General features: G+C 33.6%; 2 protein-coding genes and 1 pseudogene across 3 annotated transcripts; 1 reads left to right on the plus strand and 2 right to left on the minus strand.

The window, feature by feature from the left end:
• Positions 3,110 to 6,292, plus strand: LOC105158915 (NAC domain-containing protein 17-like). Its single transcript, XM_011075829.2, has 3 exons — positions 3,110 to 3,456; positions 4,204 to 5,403; positions 5,683 to 6,292. Exons 1-3 carry the CDS (start codon positions 3,276 to 3,278, stop codon positions 6,060 to 6,062), a joined length of 1,761 nt encoding a protein of 586 aa, XP_011074131.1. The 5' UTR covers positions 3,110 to 3,275; the 3' UTR covers positions 6,063 to 6,292.
• On the minus strand, positions 6,804 to 21,751 carry LOC105158916 (uncharacterized aarF domain-containing protein kinase At1g71810, chloroplastic). Of its 2 annotated transcripts, none has more exons than XR_002286724.1 (21): positions 21,357 to 21,751; positions 20,015 to 20,059; positions 19,005 to 19,043; positions 17,823 to 17,993; positions 17,550 to 17,702; positions 16,162 to 16,197; positions 15,632 to 15,675; positions 15,183 to 15,273; positions 14,488 to 14,529; positions 14,296 to 14,404; positions 12,834 to 12,948; positions 12,694 to 12,743; positions 12,475 to 12,553; positions 11,383 to 11,433; positions 11,110 to 11,251; positions 10,962 to 11,006; positions 10,141 to 10,242; positions 10,013 to 10,054; positions 8,811 to 8,990; positions 7,723 to 7,855; positions 6,804 to 7,353 (listed from the first exon to the last, which is right to left on the minus strand). XR_002286724.1 is itself a non-coding variant. In XM_011075830.2 (21 exons), exons 1-21 carry the CDS (start codon positions 21,699 to 21,701, stop codon positions 7,249 to 7,251), a joined length of 2,106 nt encoding a protein of 701 aa, XP_011074132.1. In that variant the 5' UTR covers positions 21,702 to 21,751; the 3' UTR covers positions 6,804 to 7,248. The 2 variants fall into 2 exon arrangements, 1 of the variants encoding a protein (XP_011074132.1); XM_011075830.2 differs by having other exon boundaries at positions 7,723 to 7,842.
• On the minus strand, positions 24,310 to 25,272 carry LOC105158917 (annotated as a pseudogene).

The following is a 26,882-nucleotide window of genomic DNA, read 5'->3' on the forward strand; positions in this document are numbered from 1 at the left end:
TTTCAATTTCTACTGCATCTTCGATCTATTTAACATATATACATCAGTTGTCATGTTTTATTTAAGAAAAATTTTTATACACAGTGTGTATATAGTAAATGAAATAGAAGATGCAATAGAATATGAAATATAAATTTCGCTGTAGAAAACAATTGATGGATTTCATGGCAATTTTGGTCCCAAAAAATGGATCTCACGAAACCTATTTCTATATGCACACAAATGGGTTTTGCTTAGGATATATATATACGTACACACGTATATATTTAAATAAAATGAGATTTAATAAATTGGGTTCTTGTCGATATATAAATAAGTGTATCGTCTAAATTATACGACTCTTAACAAAATAATCTTTTAAATATTTTTGTATGACAAAAATGTGGCTGCAAATCATTAAATTTGAATATGATTATCCTATTAATATTTCGACGAAAACTCTAAAATGATCATTCTTTTTCAACCAGTCGCTACAAAATTTTATTATCTGAAAAAAGAAAAAACAAATGGGGTTTGTGAAAGGAATTTCGTATTGTATTTACTTTGATTAATTAGCAGACACATAAAATAACATTTCTAACTAAATTTAAGTAGAATATTCGTTAGTCAAAAAACGATTCATTGAAAAGTATGAGGGCTAATCATAAGAAAAAGGGTTATATACATTTTGTCCCTCAACTATTGTTGAGGTAACATTTATCTTTTATAATTTAATAAATATAACACCTACTTCTTAAATTAATTCACGGTATAAAATTATCTTTTATATCTTGAATAATTATATTAATATCATATATTAGTATTTTTCGTAATAAATCGCCACCAAATTATTTTTTAACTAAAAAGAATTTTTAATAAGTATAGAATTTGAATTAAAAATAAAATAATAAATTGATATATATATATATACGATAGATACACAATAAATATAATATCCCAAAAATTCATATATACTTTTGAAAAAAGAAATTAAATGACATATATATATATATATGCTTAACCAAAAGTTAAATACTTTTAGGAAAAAAATTGAATAAATATATTTTGTACTTTTCATAGTAAAGCCTATTTAAAAACATATATGTAATTATATATTTTTTTTAAAATATATGCATGTTACATATACATATATATATATTTGATATATGTATTTTAAAAATATTATATGTCTAACATGTATATATAAAGTAAAATATAAAATATGGCAACAAAAACTTATCAAAATGCTATTATACTTTAATGTTTAAAAAAGAAGAAGAAGAATATTCAACACTTACCCTTAAATATGGGGTGTTGCAATATTCTCTATTTTTGCTGTGAAATATATTGTAAGTTACGTACTAATAAAAGTTGAGAGAATTTGAATATAAAAGTAAAAAAAGAAAACAAAAAAAATTAGAATGTTAAAAAAATAAGCTACAATGTTGAGTATTTATATTTAAATTTACTAATTTGCCCAACAAAACTATATTTTTAACCTATAGAATAGGGGATAACACTTTTAGTCATATACTTTACGAAATTTTGAAATAATCATAAATTTTTTTGAATATGATCATAAATTTGAAAAAACTCGACATATTTAGTTCTCTACTTTATGATTTTTTTAAAATAATCTTAAACTTGAAAAAACTCAACATATTTAGTTATCTGTTTTGCATGATTCATAGGAGTAAATGTGTTGATTTACTCAATTTTGGACCATTTAAAAATACAGGAAATCATAAGATTAAATGCGTCGAATTTTTTTAAGTTTGTAATTATTTTAAAATTTATGTAAAATAAAAAACTAAAATCATTGAAGTTCTATCTTTTAGACCTAAAAATATAATTTCTCCAATTTGTCACTATTTTGGTGTTTCTAGCTTCAACTTAAAAAAAAAAAAAGTAGAAAAATCAAAAAATCAAAATAACTTTTTCTTAAGCTAAAAGTTAAAAAGCAGTTACATTAATTAAACTTTTTCAAATGGAAAGAAAAGTGGTAAACTCAATCCATTTGACTAATCAACAACAAAAAAGCAAAAAAGAAAAATTAAAAAGAAGGGTTAAATACATTTTGTACACCTTGATTATACATAAAGTGCATTTAGACCGTTGAACTATAAAACATAACAAAATTATCCCTCATGATATACACTATTTTTTTTATGACGAAAATGCCTGTATTATTTACACTCCTGAAATATCTCTATTATAATCATTCTCCTAAATATAATCTGAATTATTATTGATATTTTTTATTTAAAATATACACTACTCCAAATTTATAATTTTATATTGAGTATAGAATCTGTATAAACTCAATAAATTTACAATTCTTATATTTTTTTACATAACTTGTAAAAAATTTACATAATTTTTCCCTGTATTGTTATATATCTTGGACTTTTTTTAAAAATAAATTATCAATACAAATTTAAAATATTACATCGAACATATATAACTGTAAAATATTTAAATTTATAATATAATTAATATATAATATTCTATATTGTTTTAAATAATGATATGATATATATTTATTATATGGATATGTAATTAAATAAAAATTTATAAATTATATAACATACTTTTCTATAATATTATTTGCATTATGTATTAACACATATTTATATGTGCTTTTTAACATAATTTATTTACTTTATAAAATATATTTGCATATATTGAACTTAATAAATATTTTTTTGTGTTTCACAATTGATAAAAAATTATAATCTGTAAATATCATTTCAAAAATAAAATATGTGTAAAATTTAAAAAATCATAAAAAATAGTTTGGGCGAGATATTTTAATAAAATATATTTTAGAAAGTAAAATAAAAAAAGGATAGGGTTAAGTGAGAGTGGCATTTTTATCTTATCAATGCTAAATTATTTTATTAGGGATGTTTTTTTACCTTTAATACTTTAGAGTTATAAATGAGAAAAATACATAATTTAGGGATGCAAAGTGTATTTAACCCAATAAATAATGACAAAGCAAAACTCCCACCTCAGTCAACATGTACAAAGTCAAAGGCTCCCCCACTATAAGCTTAGTGCACTTCACTCACACCTAAACAAAATCGCTCGTTTCCATTTATTTCCAAGAAGTTTCCAATAACCTTTGTTTATTCGATGTATTTGCTTGACCAAATATCCGCTTTGATTCTCTGCTCTTTCTCATTCACTAGGTTTTTCATTTTCACCCACCCACACTGAGAAATCCAATCCATATTGCCAACCCTTTTTCCTATTATTTATTTGGTTATCCATTGATTGTTGTTGGTCAAGAGATGAAGGTGGATTCGGATTGTTTCGGGGGTGGGAAGGCGTTTCCTCCCGGGTTCAGGTTCCATCCCACTGATGAGGAGCTCGTGCTTTACTATCTGAAGCGGAAGATCTGCTGTAAACGCCTCCATCTCGATGTAATCGCTGAGACCGATGTTTACAAGTGGGATCCCGAGGAGTTGCCTGGTGGGTTTGCTTTTACTTTTACTTATTGAAAACCGCTGTTCTTTTTAATGTTCTGATTGTTTTTAATTACCCGGTGTGTTTGGTCGCTAAGTTTTTATGCATGGTGTCTTCTGGGTTGCATTTTTTCTTGACGTTTGGGTTGATGATTTGTTCTACTTTTTGGTTTGATCGATGTTTTTGTGGGTTCTTTTACGGGTTGTTTATGTGTGTATTAGTTCAGTTTACTTGGTGTGTTATAGATCTGTATTTGATTTGTTGGGTGCTGGTTTAGTTGAAGTCAACGCCATAGGTTTCCCTGCTTTTTCACGAGGACTATTCTTATTTTTGATTAATTTAGTCGTTGCATTTTTCTGCTGAATCGAATTGCTCGATAACATATATCTTGTGGCAAACATTTGGTTCAATTGGGTTTTAGGAAATAACAAACTGGAACTTGGATTAGTAGAAAAAGATGAGCTGATTCGCATAAAGATTTATGTTTATGTTCCTCCTGTGCATTTACATTCAGTTTCGCATTAGAATTGCATGCTGGTGGTAGTTTGCCTACATATTTTGGCAATGGCTTGCAAGTGTTGATTGCAAAGGACCCGGCTGCTGTGGTTTTGGGTTTTTTAACATTATCCTCGTATCTGAGGCTTTGGTTGTTTTTCTGATTCTTCCCGCTAGATAAGTGTTATTGAAACTTGTGTGTTTTCTTTCTATTTTTTATGGCATAATATACTGACTTTTCGCATATCTGAAATGTAGGGATGTCAAAACTGAAAACTGGTGACAGACAATGGTTCTTCTTTAGCCCTAGAGATAGGAAATACCCAAATGGAGCAAGGTCCAACCGCGCGACGAGGCATGGATATTGGAAAGCAACAGGGAAGGACCGTGTTATCTCATGTGGTTCTCGTCCTGTTGGGATAAAGAAGACCCTGGTCTTCTATAGAGGTCGAGCACCTAGCGGAGAGCGCACAGACTGGGTGATGCATGAATATACGATGGATGAAGAGGAGCTGAAAAGATGTCACACTGCCAAGGAATACTATGCACTGTATAAGGTCTACAAAAAGAGTGGACCTGGTCCAAAAAATGGTGAGCAATATGGTGCCCCATTCAGGGAGGAGGACTGGGCTGATGATGAACTTGGAGTTCAGTGCATAAGTGAGCAGGAGAACCTGGGAAAGCCGGCTACTGAAATTGTACCTACCAATGTTACTAAATCTGTTAATTGTCAACCTCTGTCCTCACTGGATGATCTTGAGGAGATCATGAGCCGAATTTTGGATGAGCCCACACCTATTCAACCACCAGTTGATCATGGCTATGCTCTGGATTCCTTCTCTGGTGAGGAGGAAACTCGCAGTACCCTAGTTAACCATCCTTCTAGGGACATGTCTTTACCAGTGGGCCAACCATTTAGTCAGCAACCCAGTTTACCAATTAGTTTTGATCTTACAAAATCAGACACCACTCAGTTACAGTTATGCGAAGCACCTGAGGTCTCTTCTGCTCCAATCATTAATGTACAAGACCCTCTTGACACTGAAGAGGATTTCCTTGAAGATTTTCTTGAAATGAATGATCTAATTGGTCCAGATCCTACCACACAAAATCCTGATAAACCGTCAAATGATTTAGAGAGGCTGCAATTCGATGGATTTGATGCTTTAAATGAGCTTGATCTGTATCAAGATGCATCTTCGTTCCTTTGTGAGGCGGGGCCTGTTGACTCTGGGCAGATTTCTCAACCATACATGAATAATTTTGACAATGGAGTTATAAACCCAGTCTCAAGCTTGTACCTGAACCATCTTGAGGATGATACAGCCACTCACCTGCTGCAGCAACAGTTTAACCACTCAGATGGAATCAACTATCAGCTGTGGGCAGATGACCAAAGTTGCAGTGCTTTAACTGCTGCAGAAGCAAATCAGGGGTTCATTACTTCATCATCATCAGGTACTGAAAATGGAAACTTTGATGATGTCATTTTTGAGCTGCTACAAATGTACCCATGATTATATTGAATTTCTGATGACTCGCACCCATTTCTTTTCTTCTTTTACTAATCTCATAGAGCTCTTGTCAGATGGATGGTATGAGAAGCCATGTCATCATCAAGATGGTGAAAACTCTTGTGCCCAAACGGATATGGGGGAGTTTGAGCCAACTTCAAGAGCTCATCTTGTGAATTAACATTAAACTGTTACTAATGTTAGTGGGTTTTTGCATATTTAGGTGGTTTACATCAAAATCCAAATCCAAATCATGGATTTGTTAATTATCCTGCCGGAGCAAATCAAAATGGAAGTGCCAAACAGGATGATGGTACAGACTCATGGTTCTCCTCTGCTCTCTGGTCCTTTGTGGAGTCTATACCAACAACTCCTGCTTCAGCTTCCGAAAGTGCTTTGGTTAATAGGGCTTTTGAACGAATGTCTAGCTTCAGTAGAATAAGAATAAATGCCAGAAACATGAATGTTGCTGCAGGTAATGCCTCTGCAACTTCAAGACATTCAGGCAAATCTAGAACTGGTTTTATATGTATTTCTTTACTTGGAGTATTGTGCGCTATATTATGGGTGCTGATTGGATCCTTTGTCAAATTGATGAGTTAATGTACTACTCACTAATAGTATGTAAATGGAAAGTTTTGCTCGGTGACTTGCCGTAAATTAGTGGAAAAGTAAAGCTTATTCTCAAAAAGGGAGAGCCCGTTGAATCTCATGTATGGTTGCTTCTAGATATCTGTAGCATTGTGAATGTTGTCAGCAATTTATATTTCGCATCTGTACACTTATTTAGAGGCAAGTGATCGGGGTTCTGTGAACTCTGTGGTTTTGTGTTTTGCTGTTTTTATTCCTAAAAATTTGACAGGAAGACACGTAGCCTGAGAGTGTTTTCAATCCTATTTACAAACATACATTTTGCTATAATTGAATAACATCCAGGACTTGTGAGGGTAGAAAGGCATGAGGGCAAAGGTTGCGATTCTCGCACTTTCTTTAAGCACACTAATAATCCAGCTGATCATATTATTTGTGAGCTGCCTCATTTATGATTGGTTGTCTTTTCACATAACTAGTGTAATTTATTTGTCCATGGACGATTTAAGTCGAATTGTCCTTGAATTTTGAGCTTAAACTAATTAAACAAACCTGAAAGCTAACGCTTGAAATACTCCTGTGACCATATAATCATAGGCAAGTTGCAAATGTGGCTTCTTCTCTGTCCAGAATGAAGAATTTGGCGATGAATATTTGGACATGATTCCGAAATTTCTCATAAAAAAACAACTTATTTAATAGAAATTTGATTTCAGAATGACAAATCAATAATCTACTGTGCTCATAATGATGATGAATTGAACAAAGGCGATAACTAAATTGATGGACCAACTTATGAAAGCAGAGAGCTGCTGCAATCTCAAACAGTGTCAGTGGGGATTTAAAAACATCGACAAGAGAGGGTTTATGACAATTGACCTAATCCACATGTATCATTTGTAAACTATTCTTCTTGCATTTGGATTCCTTTCCCTTCCGTTTTGAGGTTGTGTATAAGGGACTGAAGGTGAGCTGCCAATTTAAGCTTGTTGCAAGCTTCTCAGTTGGAAGTTTCATGAGTGCTCTATTTTTAGGAAGGGGACTACAATGTCTCTATTTCCATGTAAAGGTATCTGCAGTTACTATAAATAGCAACCATTTTTAACCTGTATGTAGTAAACGAAGTTGGGCTTGTATGGATCTTCTGTAACGACTCATCCTGGTATTGTGACCCAAGAATTGAAGCATGAAGATCTTTTTATAGGAAAGCCCGTCTTATTGTCCTGGCGGCAACACGAGAAACTAATTTTCCAGCCAGGTCTGCGGGCAATCTTAATAACTGTTGCTGTGAATCCGGTGGGAGCTGAAAAACATACACATCAAATTACATCAGTATGGTTAAAACATCATGAGCTTAGATTCGGTCACAGCTTAACCGGGTAGAGGGTGAGGGATACAGCAATTGTGGAGTCACCAAAGGTTATAAAGCAAAGGATTAATTTTGTCAGATGTCAAAAAATAGATGGATCTTTTACTGCTAAGATTCTTCTTTGTGCTTAAGCAGTGCAGATAGGATAGGACAGGGTGTTATACCATGCCAATGAATGGCGGCTCCATACATCATAAACTTGGTAATATCCAATCAAATTGTGATGTCAACAATAGATTAGTACAAGTACCAATACATGCTTCTTTATCCAGTATACTGGGGATCCAGATGTTTGGTTCTTACCTCAGCAATTGCAGATAGAAGTGGTAGCATTTCTTGACCAGATACTAATCCATAAGGGAGGAATGCTGCTTCATTTGGGAATGATTTCTGAGTGTCATATGAGCCAACTCCTTTGACTTCCTGCAAGAAGGAACTTAACAATTGCCCAACATTTACCATAAATGATTTCTTTTTCATATATTGTACTATATCCTAAATTAGGAAACTTGAGCACAACTGTTATCTCTACACTACGAAGGGAACAAAAAGAGTGTAAATGCCGATGTACCATCCCATTCACTGAGCAAGTTGCAGGTAAGCTCAACATAAATACATGTGGGCAACCCCACTGTGCCACACCCAGCCCCCATGCCCAATCCCATTAAATTAATAAAATAGAAATAACAAAAATATGCCAGCTACAAGACTGCAATCAGGAAAATCTTGACGTCAAAAAAATGGCTGACAAGTTATAGCTTTATAAATGCTGATCTTGCAATAAAAAGTCCCAGTAGGATACAAACAACCAAGGTTTCCAGCAAGATTTAATGCACTGCTTTGTCCATAACAAAATAACTGTGGTCTGAAGTGTAACATTTCAAATGTTCGAGTATTTTAAAACTCAATTTAGCCTGAAAAGTAAATAGCTTAATCACAAAGAAGCATATATCCAACAGTGAATGTCTAATCTGATACGGTCAATTGTTGATTGAAAGGGTATAATATACTGGTTTTTATCTGGTACACCTTTCTTATTGGTGATTGATTGATATATTGATACATGAAATGAACTGTGTGAGACTCATTACTAATAAACCCATATAGCTTATCAACACATGATGTAAAATAAATCATTCAGCTCACTCGGAAGCAAAAAAAGGAGAAGAAGAAGAAATGTAATATGCAGCAATCACCTGGCTTGGTTCAAGAACTCAAAAAGATAAAAGCAAGCTTTAAAGCATGCTACCTTAAGATGTTCAACTCAAAAGTGACACCCAATACAACCAAGATAGCCATGCAATAAGATCAGGGTAACAAACTGAGCATAGAGACAGTGACTAGCCCTTTAATGATGGATACAACAATTATCCTTAATAAAAATCTCTTACCATCGCAGAAGTTTCAGTCTGTTGAAGCCCTGAAATTAATAGCATGAGGCGTCGTAGTGTTCTCAGATTGGTGATATCTTCATCAGTCATTGAAGAAATAGAATTTGGTCTGAAGGGTAAGTTTGCAGTCATCGCAGATGTTACTGAATCCAAGGTTGCTACTCCTAGGGCATCCAAACCCTATGATAACTTGCAGAAGCAAACAATAAGTACCAACAGCAACACAAGAAATAGAGTACTCAAACATGATTCCAGAAAATTTAATGGGAATTGTTAACCACCAAGTTGACAGCTAAAATGCAAAATTTAAAAATCATATCCTCTATGTAATAACCTCTTCAAGCTGAGGGATCATCCCTAATTAGTTGCTTATGTCATTTCTGTGTCCTGACCATCTCTAAGGTTGACAAGGAAACACCCCATTGAACATCATAAATAGTGCAATGTCTTGAATATGTCTTTGTTTGATTTAGCATAAAGCCTTCATGTAAAGCTGATACCGTAAATTAGTTCTTAAAATGGATTATATTTTGAACATCATATGCAATGACAACAGCAGCAGCCATGGGATTTAACTTGTCAACTAACATATCTATGGCAACAACCTATTCTACTAAGTACCAAATTCACCAGATTCAAACAAAATACTAAGGAAAACCAGAAACTCCATTCCTTTTCTTTTATTTCTTTTAGGATGAAGTAAAATTCAGTCCAGAATACAATAGATTGGAATCTAAGAATGATGGAAAAAACAAGGAGAAAAAATTGCATTGAAAATGCAAAGAGAAAATATTTGGATTGACTTAGCACCCAGAACTACTGATATGCCAAAAACAACGTGGGTCGAGTACAAGTGGGTCTGGGTTTTGAAGCAACAACATTAAAGGTCATATTACTGAACCAATGCACATAGGCGTGTGGATTTGAGGCCTGGTATTCTCAGCAAATAAATAGAATTTAGTTTCCCCATTTTTTTACTGAAGTTAATGTAATCTAAACGAGCTTACGGGCATGCAGGTGATTTAACTTCTGTAACTATTAATCAGGCTACCGTTCTTCTCAAGTTGTTTTTTGCCCTGTTTCTTTCCAGTGTCGGCAGAAAGATAAGAAGAGGTCGCCACAAGCACTAATTCTAAACTCATAGTATGAGAATACATTCCACTAATTCCCACAAGCAATTAAAAGGAAGTCCAAAATCTTACCTTTGCTAATTCGTCAAGAAGTACTTCCCTCACAAATGCACCCTGCACAAATTTGAATATATTTGAGAATATTATTTAATCAAGTTTCTCAATTATGCTACCCAATGATGAGATACAAGCTAAATTACCTTCTCATTCAAAGCAAAGGACAGAATTTGTTTGATAACCATCTTAGAATCATCATCTATCTGCTTTCTCACAAATGCTCTCTCTGTCCTGGCACGTAATGACTGTCTCAAGAGAAATATAGAATCAGATGTATGCTAATTGAATTGAAAATCCTTTTGGAACTATTGCATTATCTGGTATACCATCAGAACAGTGGAGCAAAAGTTGTCCAGAAAAGCAGAACTATTGCTTTGAAAAAACAAATAATCTGTATTGTCAGTGTTAAATAGGAGTGGAAATTAGAGAGTGCACTCTCTTATATCAGGCCAGATGTTCAAATCTGATGAACACCTGAAATGTAGGACATGATGTGATAGTCTGAGATATATCACTTTCATTTAAAACAACAATTAGGTTAAACTGACTTAGGTATTCAGAAATGTTAAATTGTCATTCTACATGAAGCTGAAGGATCCAAGTGATATGGTGAATGAACTTAATAATCATCTTAAATATCCAGATCTCCACTTTGTTCAGTAAAGGCAGCCAATGACGATAGTTTTCCGTTTAAAGGAGCATCCGGTTTTGAAAGAGCCAATTCGTCTTAACCTGAATTATTGAGAATAATTGCTGTTTCAGACAAGGACAGATCATGTGCCCCGCTGACTATATATATTCAAACTCATGAAGTATGAAACAAATGGCACAGGGTCAGGGAAGTTTATCACATGCATAAACAAATAGAGGTTGCAGATCAATAAAACCCAAGGTAATTAAACTTAAACAGAACGACATACAAGAGAAATATGGTTAATATATTTGTCGACACAAGCTATCTCACCTCTGTTAAGAGAGACTCTAATCTATCCATCCTGAATACTCCATCCTAGTTTAAAAACTTGAAATCAGTATCCTTGATTATATTAACTCGTGCAACCGGTGGTAATGTGTGAAAAAACAACAAATTATCCTTTAAGGGGATGGTGTACCTTATAGAGCAGCGCTTGCAAAGACGATCGTAACTTAGGTGAACTGTCAGTAAGCACCTTCCGCGCAATCCAAGGATATGTATTTCCCAGAACTTTGTAATCTGGGTTGAAGCTGATAGCAATTCCCTCCAGAACAGCTAGACTGGATGGTCCAGAAAATTGATCTTGAAGTGTTAAATATAAAATCCACAGTAACTTGATTAAACCAACTTAATCTGAAAAAACTCGTATGTACATAACATATAATAACCTATAACAAGAACACGGATTCACCTTCTAATGACAAGAGAAAAATAAGAAGGAATTCTAAATTTGAACTTGTACCTGCAGGCACAAGAAAGGACAATTTACTCCCATCATAAATCAGAATATACTTCCAGTGCAAGAAGAAAATAATTTAAAGCCCAAAAGGTGCAAGTATAAGCCCCTGTGAGTGTGATTATGTGCACAACCATATAAGGAGATCAACAAGCTAAAATGAAGAAAACTATAAGGAGATCAACAAACACAGTCTGTAGTACTTCATATAGATTAGCACATTAAATAAGCTGCGTGCAAGTATTTTCTTAAAAGAATGTCATATGTTATATTAGGAAAGAAGAAATCATGAAACTTTACCAAATCATATTACAGATACACATGAATATCATTTTTTTAACTGCTTTTACTTTTTCAGCTTGTACTGTTAACTAGATCTTTTTCATCTTGCACTATTAACTAAATCTAACGATAGATGCAAGATACATTAAACATGTAAATCTAATATGAATGTATATATATATATATATATTAACATTCAATTTAAAATCACTTGTTGATCATGTCCATGTCTTGACTCTACACAATTCTCCAAGGAGAGATGGATACATTAGGTTCTGGATTGAGACAAAATTCATCTAAGGCTTTTCTTGTTGTAATTACTATATTATCTACAACCTGTATAATGTCATTCATATAAGTGAGCAAAGACAAGCCCAAAGCAAAAAGAAGGAAAATTTTAGGTTCATTCATTAAGGGAATCAAGGCAAAGTTTGAAAATTCATGGCCACAAACAAACAATATTAAATAAGGTTTTACCTCAAAATATTTGTAAACCAGGTGAATAGGGTCAACTTTGTTGAGAGTTTTTTCAAGGGAGTAGAAGGTATAGAGATTGATTATATACAAGAACAAGGTCTTATTCTATCAGTTATCCAAACAAGCAATTTGCTAAAACAATCATGAAAGCACGTTTGGATTCTAAATGAGCTCAAGCCCTCATATGCTAAGCTGGCCCAATCCTGCTTCAGTTCATACACATTGGATCCCACCTAAAAAATTTAAATGGATATGCAATAGATTGTGAAGGTGTCAGAAAACTAGTACATGGTGGTTCCCAAATTTCCAAGAAGATCTCCAAAGCTTATGTTGCGTACCCCTTTGGAAACCGCATTCCGAAAAACACCTACAAGCTATTTCATATTAGAAACAAAAACAATAGCTGTTGAAAATTGAGGACGAACATGCCTAAGTTCAAAGACTGAGGTTAAGGGATCACTGTGGTGCTAGAGAAATAACAAAGATGAATCTAGAGTGAGACGAGACCTGTTAATGCCTTTGTAACAGCATCTTTGTCAGCTGTTGGAGGAAGAAGCCTGTTGCATGAAGTTTCAGAGTCTTCAACATATGTTCAATGTTCAATTTCAAGCACAGTAGTAGGACAAAGAGCATGATAGTCAGGCTACCCAAGGGTTACAAAGTCTTTTGCAAGTGCATCATAATCGCGATTTACAAGATGGAGACAAGCTTCAATGAAGCCATCACGTAGTTCTTGCTTGAATTCACCCATCATGCCAAAGTCTGGGAATTTAAAATATATTCTTCAGAAATGGATGAACAATGATGGAATTCGAATGCCAGAATTTAGAACAAATAAGACAGCCTCACAAACTGAAGGAAAGCAATCAGGACCATGTTTTTCTAAGATAATAGCCATTTGTGCTATGCTCCTTAAAATTCAAGGTTTCCATTGATAAACATTATTTTCAGTGATTAGACTTTCAAGTAAACTACAGATAAACAGCTATGATTCTCTTCATTATTGGTTGCAAGTAATCCATGTTAACTTCAATTGCATAAAAAGGTATCTTATCAGATGAAAACTAGATTTAGAACATATCTTATATGAAACTGCAGGACTAAGTGGCTCACTAGCAGAAGCAGATAGATTTTCATGAGTATTATCAAAGGAAAATGGGTCTCATTTTTGCAAATCTTCCTGCTTAACCTCAACACGCCTTCTTCCTTACTCCTACCAAGACCCAAACATTTTCACTTGGCAAGTAACAAAAGATGGAAAATTAAATTGCTTCAAACGACTGATAGAGAACCATACACAGCCATCATCGAAGAACAGAAGTCTGCCATAAGAAGTCTGGATCTAAACCACAAAATTTAGTATTTGGTTTTGTGCTGCAATAATAACATGTGCAGTTGGCAACAAAATTCACTACCGATTGCTTCCACTTTCACACATTTCCAGCTATTAACAAAAATGAATATATAATCACTGTTGACACTTGTACATTATCACAAGGTTTACCGATTTGAATAGGGGGGGCGACAATCCAGCACCCAGGTAGGGAGTTTGGTGTATATGGTACTAAAATGGTGATTTCCTTCTCTATTTTTCTTTTTCTTCTTTTTTTTTTTTAAAAAAGAAAAATTTGGTGGTGGAGAGTTCTGCAAGAGTGAGTGGTAAATTCAAGTTAGGCTGATGTAAATTAAGCACTGAATTTTGGTAACATGACAAAGGTAAGTTGGTAATATCTCAACCAGATCTGTTTAATGTGTTAAAAACCCATGCAACAGTTAATGATCTTGCAAGATTTCCTCAGCCCAAATAACAACCAATGAGAAGAAGGAAACTCTAGGATGTGTCAAGTGGTCCATAATACTATATAACTGCTGGATGAACACAAGAGTTGCGTGATAAAAATGTAAAGAGAGCAGATGGACTGGGTTGTCTTGTTGGAATCCCTTGAAAGAAGTGATAAAAATGTAAAGAGAGCTAGAGGTTACTCAGATTGACCTTAGAAGGACACGGTTTACATATATTTTCTGAAATTAATAGGATACTGGATGCAATTTCAAGTTGCAAATCATGTTCACATGTCTAATCAAGTAAATATATTATTGAAAAAGTACCTAAGTATGCTAGTTTCGCATCATATGTGCGAAGCAGGTTTCCAGGATGTGGATCAGCGTGATAGAATCCAAACTCCAGAAGTTGATTGAACGAACAATAAACTCCCACCTGTTGGTCCGTTATTTGAGCAACTTATTAGGTGGAACTTGGTTTGGCTAAATAGCATAGTGCAAATAGTTTCAGGAATAGACCTCGATCATGTAAAGATCCTTCACTTCCGCCAGCTTTTGACCCTGCAGCAATTTAATATGAGCCAAAAATACTGTTCCATCTGAACATTAGTGTTTCATCAAAGAACAATACCATATGACTAAACTTGTTACTTCTTACAGGCAAATATTGACCTACTTTCTTAATTCATTACTTAAAAATATTATATAGCTCAACCCACAAGGTGGCTTTTTAACAATCCATGTAACCACTACGGTATCGCTGTTAAAAAATCCTTTAGGTGTTTTAGATATTACTTCTATATCTCAATTGAAAATGATTCCATCCCTTTAAAAAGAAAGTCGATCTGGTTTGTCTTAATTCCATAAGCTACTATTCTGTTTCAGATGCCATTAACTAACTGAAAGAAGAGATCCGCTGCTACAGCAAGTGATCAGTATTTCTCAGAGAAAACGTCTCATAAACTTATATAATGCTAGAGCCACAACATTGATTTGAAGAATATCCGTGAGAGCCCCTGGAGGTAGAATGAAAAACCTCCTTTGTGAAAGTCTTTAAAGACAAATCAGGGTCCAATAAACTTCTGTAATATGATTTCGAATACATGCAATAATCTAAGCTACAAGCACATTTAGTAGCCTTAAGTTTGACATAGTTGTTTGTTTGTAGGTCCCAACTGTACTAGAAAAAAGATACATTTAGCACAAAAAATTACCTCAACCCATTGCATGGTGAGAACCTTGCAAGTTGTTTGGTCAACATACATTTCAGGAACCACAACATCTTGAATACTGCCATATAACTGTCTGATTGGATATCAACAGTCAGAGAATGGGCTTGGAAATCAATTTTCTCATTTTTGAGAACAGTTGAAGCATAATTAGAGAAAATGTTTCAATAACAAAACTCAAGAAAAGTACACATGAAGGGTCATGCTGAACTATTATATATCCTTCCATTGATATGTTGAGTAAATAAATGTGAAACATTCATTAGTATATAGAACTTTGTGTGCTATGCTGTGCAAGAACTATGCCCCTCATTACAAGTCAGATTATATTTTACCAGTCTAAACTTCATTACAAGTCAGATTATTTTTTCAATAGCGCATCACCAAAAGTTAATATAGAGCATGCTGGATAAAGTGGCACAGAGATGGCTTACCTAAATTTAACTCCATTATCTGCTTCTCTCTTGTAGTCCATCTCCTGCATTCAATTGGATTACCTGTATTCAATATGAAGCACTAAGAATATTCCTCATGCAATGTATACCAAGAAAAAGGAAAAATCATTTCAAGCAGAACTACTCCATATGCTCTGCCACAAAAACCATCATATGATCGAATAATATTTCTGGTACTTGTCAAAGAAACAATTGTAGTAAATGAATCAAGACAAAGCAAAAACAACATTATTTATAATTTTATCAAGATTTTCAGTTAAGGACACTGGTATCCATAACTGTTATTAACATGGTTCTTTGCTTGGCACAAAAAAACAAACTTCCCCTGATAATATATCTTTCCAAAGAGGGGGAAATTTGTCAAATGAATTTATATAGTTGATTGACTAGATAGGCTCAGAGACAATGTAAATGACATGGAATTCTAGCCAGCCTGCATGGGCCCTAGAAAAGCAAGTTTACTTTCCCTTTTGGAAGTGAGAATCAAGAAAGTCTTGAAAGAGTTATACCCGGAAAAGGCTTGATGCCCACTCGTCAACAACTGCCTGCAAATTGACAATCATGTATCAGTTGTATTTAGGAAGAAGAAAGAAACAAGAACTAACAGCAAGAACATTTGAAGACCCTACATAAAAGTATAAAATTTCAAAATGTGACTTCAGCTTTCAAGTATCGACAATAAAATGCCACATAAACAGAAGGAATAGAGTCAACTAGGTGCGTAAACGAGTTGAGCGCCTCAGAATTTTATTTTGAGCTCGAGCTTAATGAGCTTGGCATAAATGGGCTCGAGCTCGAGCTTGTTGCTTATTTTTTATTTTTAAATTTTTACTTTTTTAATAAAAATATATTATTATAAATAATAATATTATATTAATTATCGAAAGTGTTAAAAAAACATATGCTACAATAATTTAATCTAATGTTAAGAATATATGACTTCATACTATCTTTATTATATTTCTAATATTAGCTTAGTAATCGCATAATTAGTAAAAGTATAAAAAATATACATCAAATTATATAAATAATTCCACATTATTTTGCACAATTTTACTAAATAAAAAATAATAATAAATTATAAAAAATCAATTATACTTATAGTATGCCATTTCGAAAGTATATTTGTCCATATAAAGTTTTTTTTACTTGAATTATATAATATATTAATTTTAATAAAATAGGTAAACATAAGTTATTTACTAAAATAAAATGAGAATGGTCACAAAAATACATTTTAAAAATATGATGATGGCAATTTAAAAATTTTCATATATTTCAGATATACAAACATTAAAACAAGTATTTTTAAACCAAGCAGTAATTGATCTCATTATAGACATGTATAACGCAATATCATTGAAAATAAATAAAATTGTTCAACCATCATTGCTATTATTATCTTTAGATTTATTCATAGGGATAACCAAAATTTCAACCTAAGTTTATAAGTTTACAAGCACTAAAATAGAAATATTATATATTATGTATCTTGGTACAAATATAAACTCACAAATAAATATAAAAAATTATAAGTTAATTGTCAGAACAAAAGTACAATAAATTAATAATTGATATTGAAATATAACAATAAAATTCATGTGCATTATATTAATTATTTACAAAAAGAATTATCAAAACTAACTAAATTGTTGATTAAGTTTATTTTTAGATAGATATTAAGTAATATAAATATAAATACAATATTTTATTATTATCCAAAATTAAAATATGAGATATTGATTAGTAATTTTAATATATGGTGAATTTTGAATACAAACTTGATATAATATTGACTATATATTTAAGTATATAAAGATACTTAAAAATAAATAAATATATATAAATGTTTAAAAAAGAAAAAAGCTCGAAAACAGAAATTCATTTCCCATACTACCTGAAGGTCAGTGTTAAATTTTCTTGCCCTCCTTATCACCCCTGCCAGGTAACGCAAGATTAGTATGTCTAACGAGATTGCAGCTCTAACACCAGGCCTCTGCACTTTTACAGCAACAACCTTCCCACTGTAGCGAAGCCTAGCTTGGTAAACCTTTTCCATATATCAAAATGATTTTTGAAAACGTAAGTTAACTGCAATTAGCTTTTGATCTTCTGATATTTAATTATAATGATCCACTCCAATTACATGCAATATAAATGCAATACATACCTGTCCAAGTGATGCTGCTGCCACCGGCTCAGGAGAGATTTCAGAGAAAAGTTCATCTATTGGTAATCCAAGTTCTTGTTCTATTATATCAAAGGCAACTTCTGTGGAAAATGGTGCAATTCGATCTTGCAGGACTGAGAGCTCATCCAAATATGAAGGTGGTATCAAATCCTGTGAGAAAAGAGACGTCGAAAAAGGCCATTGACTACCAACAAGGCAATAGATGCATGTTAATGTCAATGTTCACTCTCAAATCTAAAGCAATATTTTTAGGTATGAACCGAGTCAACCGGGCTGACCGGTTGGCACCGATTTTTTTGTTTGCGGTTATGAAAGTAAAACCAGACCGTACTCTGGTTCCCGGTTAGACCGGCTGGCACAGTCAGCTTTTAAACAGTCATGTTTAGCATCTCTGTCTTTGTCTCTATAAGCTTCCTTAATTAAATGTCCTTTCGAAACCTTTTTCATTGAACAAGGTTTAGACTTCAAGCATTTGCATTGTCAAACCACCAGCAAACATAACAAAATGAAAAGGTTATGGGATCTGCTAATTATATCAGGCAACTTTTTTTCTGCGTGTATTGTCAAAGTCAATCAAACTATTTGTAACTTAGAATCGTTACGTAAAGAAGCATATCACATGGAAACTAGCTACACAGCGTTAATCATGACTTATATTAAGATATAAGGATAAGAGAGATTATTACAGTCACCTCCTTTCCTCAAAATTATGAGATTTTAACGTGTAAATGCATACACTGCATTTTATATTGTGCCTTTTTATGGAAGACAACCAAAGTTAAAATTGTATTTTTGGATGGCTGTCTTGCGGAGTTATCCTACTATAAACTATTGGAGGAGGCAAGGTAAGAAAAGTGCATTGGACAATAGTCTGTCTAGTTGTTCAGTGTGTGTCTACAAAATATATCTACCTGTTGGGTTCAATACCAAATAGATCCATTTCCAGGCTCTTCCAGATTCCACAACAGCTAAACTCTCATGAATCCGTTTCAAACATATTCCATAGCTTTCATGAGTTTCACAAATATCCATTTTACAGAAATCTTTAGAAGTCTGTACTTCTAACAAATGGAAAAATGACAATGTTGTTCAACATTTTGGCTTATAGTTCAAATAGGATAATAAAAATAATATAATCTATTTAAAGCATGCAGAACTTACAGGGCGAGACGAAATAGCCTGAGCTATCTTAATATAAGCCTACAGACAAAAAAAAAAAAAACATTAGTCATTCAAATGAAATCTCTTAAAATAGATGCAAACATGTGCTTTAATAGTTAAAGGTGACATCGATCTCTGTTGCATAGTGTCATAATTGTCCTCCCTAATTAGAGCTGAGGGTCAAGGGAAACAAGTTTAGAATAGAAAAAGCCAGCCCCCCCCCCCCCCCGACCAAACAGAGAAGAATATGTATCTTAATATAAACTAAATGTATAAACCAACAAATCTAATCAATATGCAGAATTAAGGAAGCTTGTATTGAACATCTTCTTTTAACGTCCATAAAATGAAAGGACAACCATACTATCTCGTAGACAAGCCAACAAAATTAAATAATAAATTAAAGACAATGAACAAATGAACTATACAAATCATTCTTTGTTCCTGAATAGAAATTAAATAAAATTTGAAACATGAAAAAATATGAAATATAGAAATTTTTTATTTTTCGCTTTTGTGAAATGAGTTAACTAAGAAAGCATAAACATCTCTTGAGGTGATATGTATTCTTACATAAAGCATTCACATGTAGAAGGGCATGAGTTGGATATAATTAAAACAAGTCACTCTTCGTGGTCTTTCTGAATGTTATCCTGTCCAGTCAATCTAATCAAACACAAGAATGAGATACTGCATATGTTATCAGACTAGTCAATCCATTAAACCAAACACAAGTTTGTATATCTTGAAGTAACTTATCAAATATGACGTGATCCCTTTAATCCCATCATCCTAATAGAACAGGGAAGGCATGCACATAATATTATTCCTTGCAGTAACAAAGCTTGCTAAAGCAAAAAAAAAAGCAAAAAAAAAAAAAAGCAAAGAAAAAGGAAGAACAGCAAAAAGAGCATAATTATTTTTTTAAAAAAAAAGTCAATAAAAATGCCCTAACTGATATTGTGCATGTGATAAAGGAATCCATAATGACTTAAGGCATGGAGATATACCGGACCAAGTTGTACTAATATCTCCCTCAACTCAGCAGCTCTAACCTACAATCCAAAGGAGAAAACAAAATGTAAAAATTGGTCACAGTCCAAAGATGAATAAGTGTATGCATTTATGTTTTATCAAACAAATAGACTTCAAGAGTGTAATCATAACCTATAATATGAGACAAATTAAACATAACTATTGAAAAATAATTAACATTTTCAAAATACTTTTATAGAATAAATTTTATGTTGTTTAGATTACTCAATTAATACCATAATTAATTTTACGAATATTTGTTAAAATAGAGAATTACTTTTCGAGTATTATAGAAAATTCATGATTAAATGTTTCACTTAAAAGTACGACTCCAACTCGTTAAGTGCATATTACATACGGAAAATGAGAGTAATTTTCAATCATTTATATATGTGTAAGTGTGTAATTCAATTGTTTCTATAGAAGCAATAATACATCATTGCATTGAGATCTCGATCAATAGATCAACACATTTTTCAATAACTATCAAATTAGAAATAAAACAACAAACTCACTTTATAGTTAGATAAAGACACATGCATCATGTGAAATTCAAACTATTGACATCATATTGTGAAGTTACAAAACCTCAACCTTAACACTTAGAACAAGACTCAGGGATAAATGCATTTTTTTCTCCTCAAATATAGTCACTAATGCGATTTTGGTCCTCAAATAATTTAAGGTTGCAACTTTGGTCCTCGAACTTTAACTTTTTTTGGCACTTTTGGTCATTCTGTTAACTTTTCCGTTAAACTTAACGAAAATTTCATTTAACGCGAAAATAATTGCTATTTTCCTCCCATTTTGTGGTGTGTTTTTTTCATTTTAAATGAAATTTCTGTTAAAGTTAACGAAAAAATTAATGGAAGGATCAAAAGTGCTAAAAAAAATTAAAGTTTGAGGACCAAAATTGCAATCTTAAATTGTTTTAGTACTAAAATCGCATTAGTGGCTATTTTTTAGGACCAAAAATGCATTTATCGCACAAGACTTACAATGCAAATTTTACCTAACAGTTCTATTTGCATATCCCAGTTCTATCATAAACAAGCTAACAACTAACAATTACTACGAACAAATACAACAACAACAATCAACCATCAACTTCTGTCGAGGTATTCCCACACATTCAGAGGAATTCAAACCACTAGTTCCAAAATCGGGTCTACCGCACAGCAATGCCGAATTGGCTACTGTACTTTTAAAAAGCGTAATCCAGTTTGATTACGCAGGCAGAAGTATAATTAGTCAGTCACAAGCAGGAATATAAAATGGACCGTCCATCTACGAACTACACACACTCACAACTCTGACCTCAAACATCAAATCGGCGCGTTCTGTGACGCTGTCGTAGTAGCGGCGGGCGAACCACTTGCCAAGTGTGTTGGCTATTTGGAACAGCCGACGGAGAAGAATCAGAGGCTTCTTCTGATATATAGCGGCGATTTTAGATATATTGTATTCAGTCAAGGATTCGGCTTCCGATGAACTTAGCTCGAAGAGGTACCCAGAATACTCCGTGAAGGCATCCACTTTATCAGACGCCGCAGCCGGCGTGGCTAGCAGACGGCCGGGAAGAATAATCGGCCGCAATTGGCGGACAGGGGTGAAATTGGCGGCGCGAAATAGTGGCGGGGAGAGAGGCGGGAGGAGCAGCATGATTTGGGAACTGAAATGTATCTGTTGCAACGGTTTGGAAGTGGCTTATTGGCCTCTCTTTTAAATCTTTATATTATATTATCCGAATTCATTACCTTTTGTTTTTTATTTATTTATTTGATTTTCTTTTTTTTTAAATAATAATTATTTGGACTAATCTGCAATAGCGTGTAGAAATAAGGAACATAGCTGGAATATAATATCTGGGTGGTTCCAGTTTTATTTTTATATTTTCATATATTTTAGTGTATTTTTATTACATACTGATTTTAAAATTATTGATAAAAATAATGGGATGATATTGGGGAAATGTATTCCTAAATGAGGTACAAATTGGAACGGTTCCTTAGAATTATTTGCTATATGTTACTGTGCCCGTTCCAAATGATCTTCACCATTTCAACGGTTGGCAAAACGTTCCAAAAACCGTGACAAAGGCCGTTCTTGAATTAGGAATTAACGGCTACTTATGTGGTCCTATGCCTGTTCCTAAGACCATTCAAATTTTTTCAATATGTGTTCATCTCTTTCCATTTAATCTCATTATCTTTTTCAATCTTTCTTGTTCTCTCTCTAATTTACAAAATTAAGTTTGAAAGTTATATTTCTATAATTTTGAAACTTAAGTTTGAACTTGCACTATCGATATTATGTTTTGCTGCTTCTCTTGATGATCTCTAACATAATTTCTTATCGATCACTGGTAATTCCTCATCAATTTCGTCCATAGTCCCATTTTCATATTAATGTTGTCCAATAACAATTGTTGTGCCGTTTATAATATGCTGAAGGATCGTCAGCCATAACCCACGACTGACGACCTCGATGCCCCCGCCGAGTTCGAGGTTTCGATGGCGATGACGGAGCAACAAATGTGGCTGGCTGTTGTCAGGGGCAAGAACAAGGGTCGAGTATTCGACTTTGGTTTTGAGGCCTACGTCTCCAGCCGCATATTCACATCACAATCGCTACGCTACCGCCATCGCAACCGCCAAATCCAGTCATGGAGGACCGCATCGACTGTCTCGAGATGATGATGACCGACATGATGCAAGAGATGAGGGCCTCTTCATCCACTGCAACACGGTCTCCGACAAATCCGTTAGCCTCTCATCAAGACGATGCTGACGAGGGCCATTTAGATTAAGTTTTACATTTTTTTTATTTTTGTAATTAGGTAGTTTTTTATATTAATATAAATTTTTTTAATTATTAATTATTTCATAATGTTTATTACATTCTATTATTATATATTTATTCATTTAATTAAATTTATAGATAAAATTAATTCAAATTTTATTAAATTAACTATAAATTTATTTTATTAAATATATTAATAATTTATAAAAAATTACAAAAATCAAAACTTAGGAACGGATTTAATAATGGTAAAAAAATAGACAAATTTAATAAAAATCCATTCCAAAGACAGCCTAAAAAAAGTGTTCCTACACTAGATGCACTGTTCCAAATTAATATATAACTGTTCCAAATAGAATTACTAATCAATATCTAATGTGTGTTCCAAATTATATAAACTGTTCATAATTCTATTATTAACACAGTTATACAAATGTGTTTTAAATTCAACAACCCATTGCAAAAATTTGCTCCAAAGATCGTTCCTACATGGATTTCAATTAAGGAAAAAAAAAAACAGTTTCAAAATTAAATCACAAGTATTACAAATAATATTCCAAATTTCACCTAAAAAACATAAATAACTGTTCCAAAAGACCGTCTCCAACCATTCCAATTGTTAAGTTGAAGATTTTTGGACTACATCAGTGTTTAGAACAATTTGAAATGAATAATGTGCCGTAAATCGTTCCTAATATTTTATAACGTCAACTGCAAGAATGGAAATTTGTTCGTTCTAAATTCGTCCCCAAATTCAATCTAAATAAGTTTTTCGTTTTTGAAATCGTTCTAAAGTAAAACGAAATCGTTTCAAAATTCGCTCAAAATCCCACTTTGTTTTAGTGTTAATTTAATTTAATCTTTGGCTTAAACTATATTTATTTTATAATTAATTCATTATTAAACATCCGCTTAATTTAGTTCAACCCTGAAATAAAATTTTTGACACGTCAGAAACCTCTGTAATAGAAAACTACAATGTATAATTCATTTAGTGCTTTAACTCAATTAAAAAAATTTAATCTATGTTCTATGATGCTTTTAACTTATTCGGAGTAGTATTTTTAGTTCATGAATTAATTTTTTGAATTTAATCCTATAAATACTAAAATTTTAATAATTTTAATCAATTTCCGACCAATTTAATCTAAAACTATATATAAATTGCGTGTAACTAATTAAATTGCTATATTTATGTAACAAAAATTAATATTTTTAACCCTAGAACTTAATTTATAGTGCTAAAATACAAATTGAACCACATTCAAGGTATATGTAATGTTTCAACTGAATTAATCAAAAAAATATTAAAATTATAGAACTTAATAACAAAAATTAATTCGTAAATGAAAAAGCGCCAAACCCTAAATCGGGAATTTAAAATTGCAATATTGTTGGCTACCTGTTATTACATTTAATATTTAATATAAAGAAATCAGACACATATTTTATTTAAATAAAATAAATATAATAATATTTAAGCATATATATTCCTGGTCATACCGATCCCAAATTATACATCGACATTACACAAAACCCAAAAAGAGGTAGGAAAGAAAACAAACGAAGAAGGAGAAGAAGGGGAAACGACGACTGATGAATTCAGGCAACATCAACGTATCTAACATTCCTAGGTTGCTCCTGCACCTCCCTCTTGGGCACCTCCACCGTCAGCACTCCATGCTCCAACCCGCACTTTATGTCATCAACACTAGCGTTTTCCGGCAGCCTGAACCGCCGCAAGAAGCTCCCTCGGCGGCGCTACAACCTGTGCCAGTTCTCCTCTTCTTCCTCTTTCTCCACCATCCTTTCACCGATTATCTGCAGCACATTGTTGTCCTCCACCTGCACCTTCAGGTCTTCCCTCCTCACCCCTGCAGCCACCAAACAAACCGCTCAGCTTTGCTAGGATTGATCGCACCACCAAGAAACCCTCGCAGAACAACCCACATATTCCTACTACACACCCTATTACTATTACCTCTTTTTCTTTCCTCTTCATTATTATTATATATGTTGGTTAATATAATGATGTAATTTTCTGTTTTATCATCTGTCTTAATTAATAAGAGACTCTTGTTATTATATATATATAAAAGATGATGAGGATTGACCAGGAAGATCAACTCGGAAGATGTGGGCCCTGTCGGTTTCACGCCAATCGACGTTGGCATGGGCCAAGGCGGTGGCGTCTTCACTCCGGTCTCCGCCTCGCAGCCAGCTGGTCATGGCGCCGCCGTAGTCCCAAGGATCCGATGCTTCAGAGGAGAAAGGGGAAGTAAAGAAAGGAGCAGTATCCCAGCCGCCCCTCCTGCCGCCGTGCCACGGACCAAGAGAACTCATTGTTGTTTCTGTACGTGTATTTGTGACTGTAGATGAATTGGACGTTCACATGCACAGGGGACAGGGGTGAGGGGGTTGTGTAAGGATTTAATGTGATGCGGTGGTGGACAGAATGAAGCCACGTTTGATATGAGGGTACACTCTGCTTTTGCTTTTCGACACGTCAAACCTCAATTTGGCATACTCAGACAGAAGCACGCCGATGGCGTCATTGAGTAAGACTTTGAATATAAAATAATATGAATTTCAAGTATCTAGTATGTACTAGTCTACACTCTACACGAACAAAGGCGTCGGAACGGTGGGAGCAATTGCGGGCAGGAACCATCAAGATCGGCAAGGCGGCTGTGGATATTATAAGGCTAATCTGGCTAAATTTCAAGATTACCTCTAAGTATTCACTCGTATCTTGGATATATACTATAGTGCTAAATGACTCTTCTGGGTAATAAATCTCTATATGATGCATGGATATCAATATAATGATATAGACATAATACGACGCAGATGAAACCAAATAATTTTTAAATTTTAGAACATGACATGGCTTCGCGCCAAGTCTTGTATATTCAATATAGTCTAAGATTTTTTTTTTTTTTTGGGAAATAATTTGATAAAAAAAAAAAATACCACTTGATGATATGACAAGTTGTTTTAAGTTGTAATTTTTTTTGTTAAGTCATTTCACAAAAAAGAATGTTGGAATGCTATCTTATCAAATTCTCCGAAAATTCTAAAATTTAAGTAATAACATGGTTGATGATATGGAGTTTTTCAGTCATATTAATGAGAAAGACCTAAAAATATAATTTTTAAAAATTATAGGATCAAATTGAGACTTTTATAGGATCAAAATTGTAATCCCTAACTTACAGGACTAATTAAAACTGTATTTCTCTCTTAATGTTTTATAAACTTCATAATCTTATTTTCTGAAAGACAATATACAAAGTCTTTGTCTGCCTTGTCCAATTTCCTCATTAATCTCTTCGATCGATTTATGAATAATTGTGCTGTCATGGCAACTACCACTGCCTCTGCTGCTACAAACCAAGAACCAGAAACATGCCTGGCAGAAAACAGGTTTTTATTCCACAGAATTAATGGTTGAACCTACCACATGGCTGCTCTGTGTTGACTACACTTTCGCTCAGGTTCCTACGATCATATTTAACCTGAATCGTTACTGAAGACATTTTTTGAGAACGACATGGGTGTGAATCCAGATCTTGATGCTCTTGGTACGTTTGGTAATGCGGGATGGTACGCACTGCATCCGGTCGATCTTGTACTTGCATTGCGTGGCACTGTTTTGAACAACTCACGAGTCATTGTAGCTTGCAGTGACCGAGCGAGCACACTGTCTCAACAGACCTTCCTCAGGAAGCTCTTACGGTTCGAGAGTTTTCCAGGGTGGTCGGGAGGCACTGCCCAACCTGAGAAGAAGTGGCGATGCTTAGTAGGAAGACGCAACTTGTTTTGGATGCAGTGAGAAAGCTGGTTATGAAACCGTTGAGGTAAAGAGCTTCGTTGCATTACTATGTTGCATTTGTGCTTGTTATGGAGTAAATATTAGTTCTCAAGAATCCATTATAGGCTTCTTTGTGATCGTCTGGCTTCTCTGCATTCCTTCTAAGTTGGTATCCAGACCTCGTGCTTGGTTTAGCTGTTTCGGAGTAAAATGACAATCTGATTATG

This window comes from Sesamum indicum, linkage group LG3 (genome assembly GCF_000512975.1).
Source record: "Sesamum indicum cultivar Zhongzhi No. 13 linkage group LG3, S_indicum_v1.0, whole genome shotgun sequence".
NCBI lineage: Eukaryota > Viridiplantae > Streptophyta > Magnoliopsida > Lamiales > Pedaliaceae > Sesamum > Sesamum indicum.

Excerpts from the sequence above, each read along its gene's own strand:
- LOC105158916 (XM_011075830.2), bottom strand. The coding sequence starts at position 21,701 with ATGCTGCTCCTCCCGCCTCTCTCCCCGCCACTATTTCGCGCCGCCAAT. Across the intron at positions 17,703-17,822 it reads CAGCAGCATCACTTGGACAG|GTTTACCAAGCTAGGCTTCG; the intron begins GTATGTATTGCA and ends TATATGGAAAAG. Across the intron at positions 16,198-17,549 it reads AATTTAACACTGACCTTCAG|GCAGTTGTTGACGAGTGGGC; the intron begins GTAGTATGGGAA and ends GTCAATTTGCAG.
- LOC105158915 (XM_011075829.2), top strand. The coding sequence starts at position 3,276 with ATGAAGGTGGATTCGGATTGTTTCGGGGGTGGGAAGGCGTTTCCTCCC. Across the intron at positions 3,457-4,203 it reads GGATCCCGAGGAGTTGCCTG|GGATGTCAAAACTGAAAACT; the intron begins GTGGGTTTGCTT and ends TCTGAAATGTAG. Across the intron at positions 5,404-5,682 it reads CATTACTTCATCATCATCAG|GTGGTTTACATCAAAATCCA; the intron begins GTACTGAAAATG and ends TTGCATATTTAG.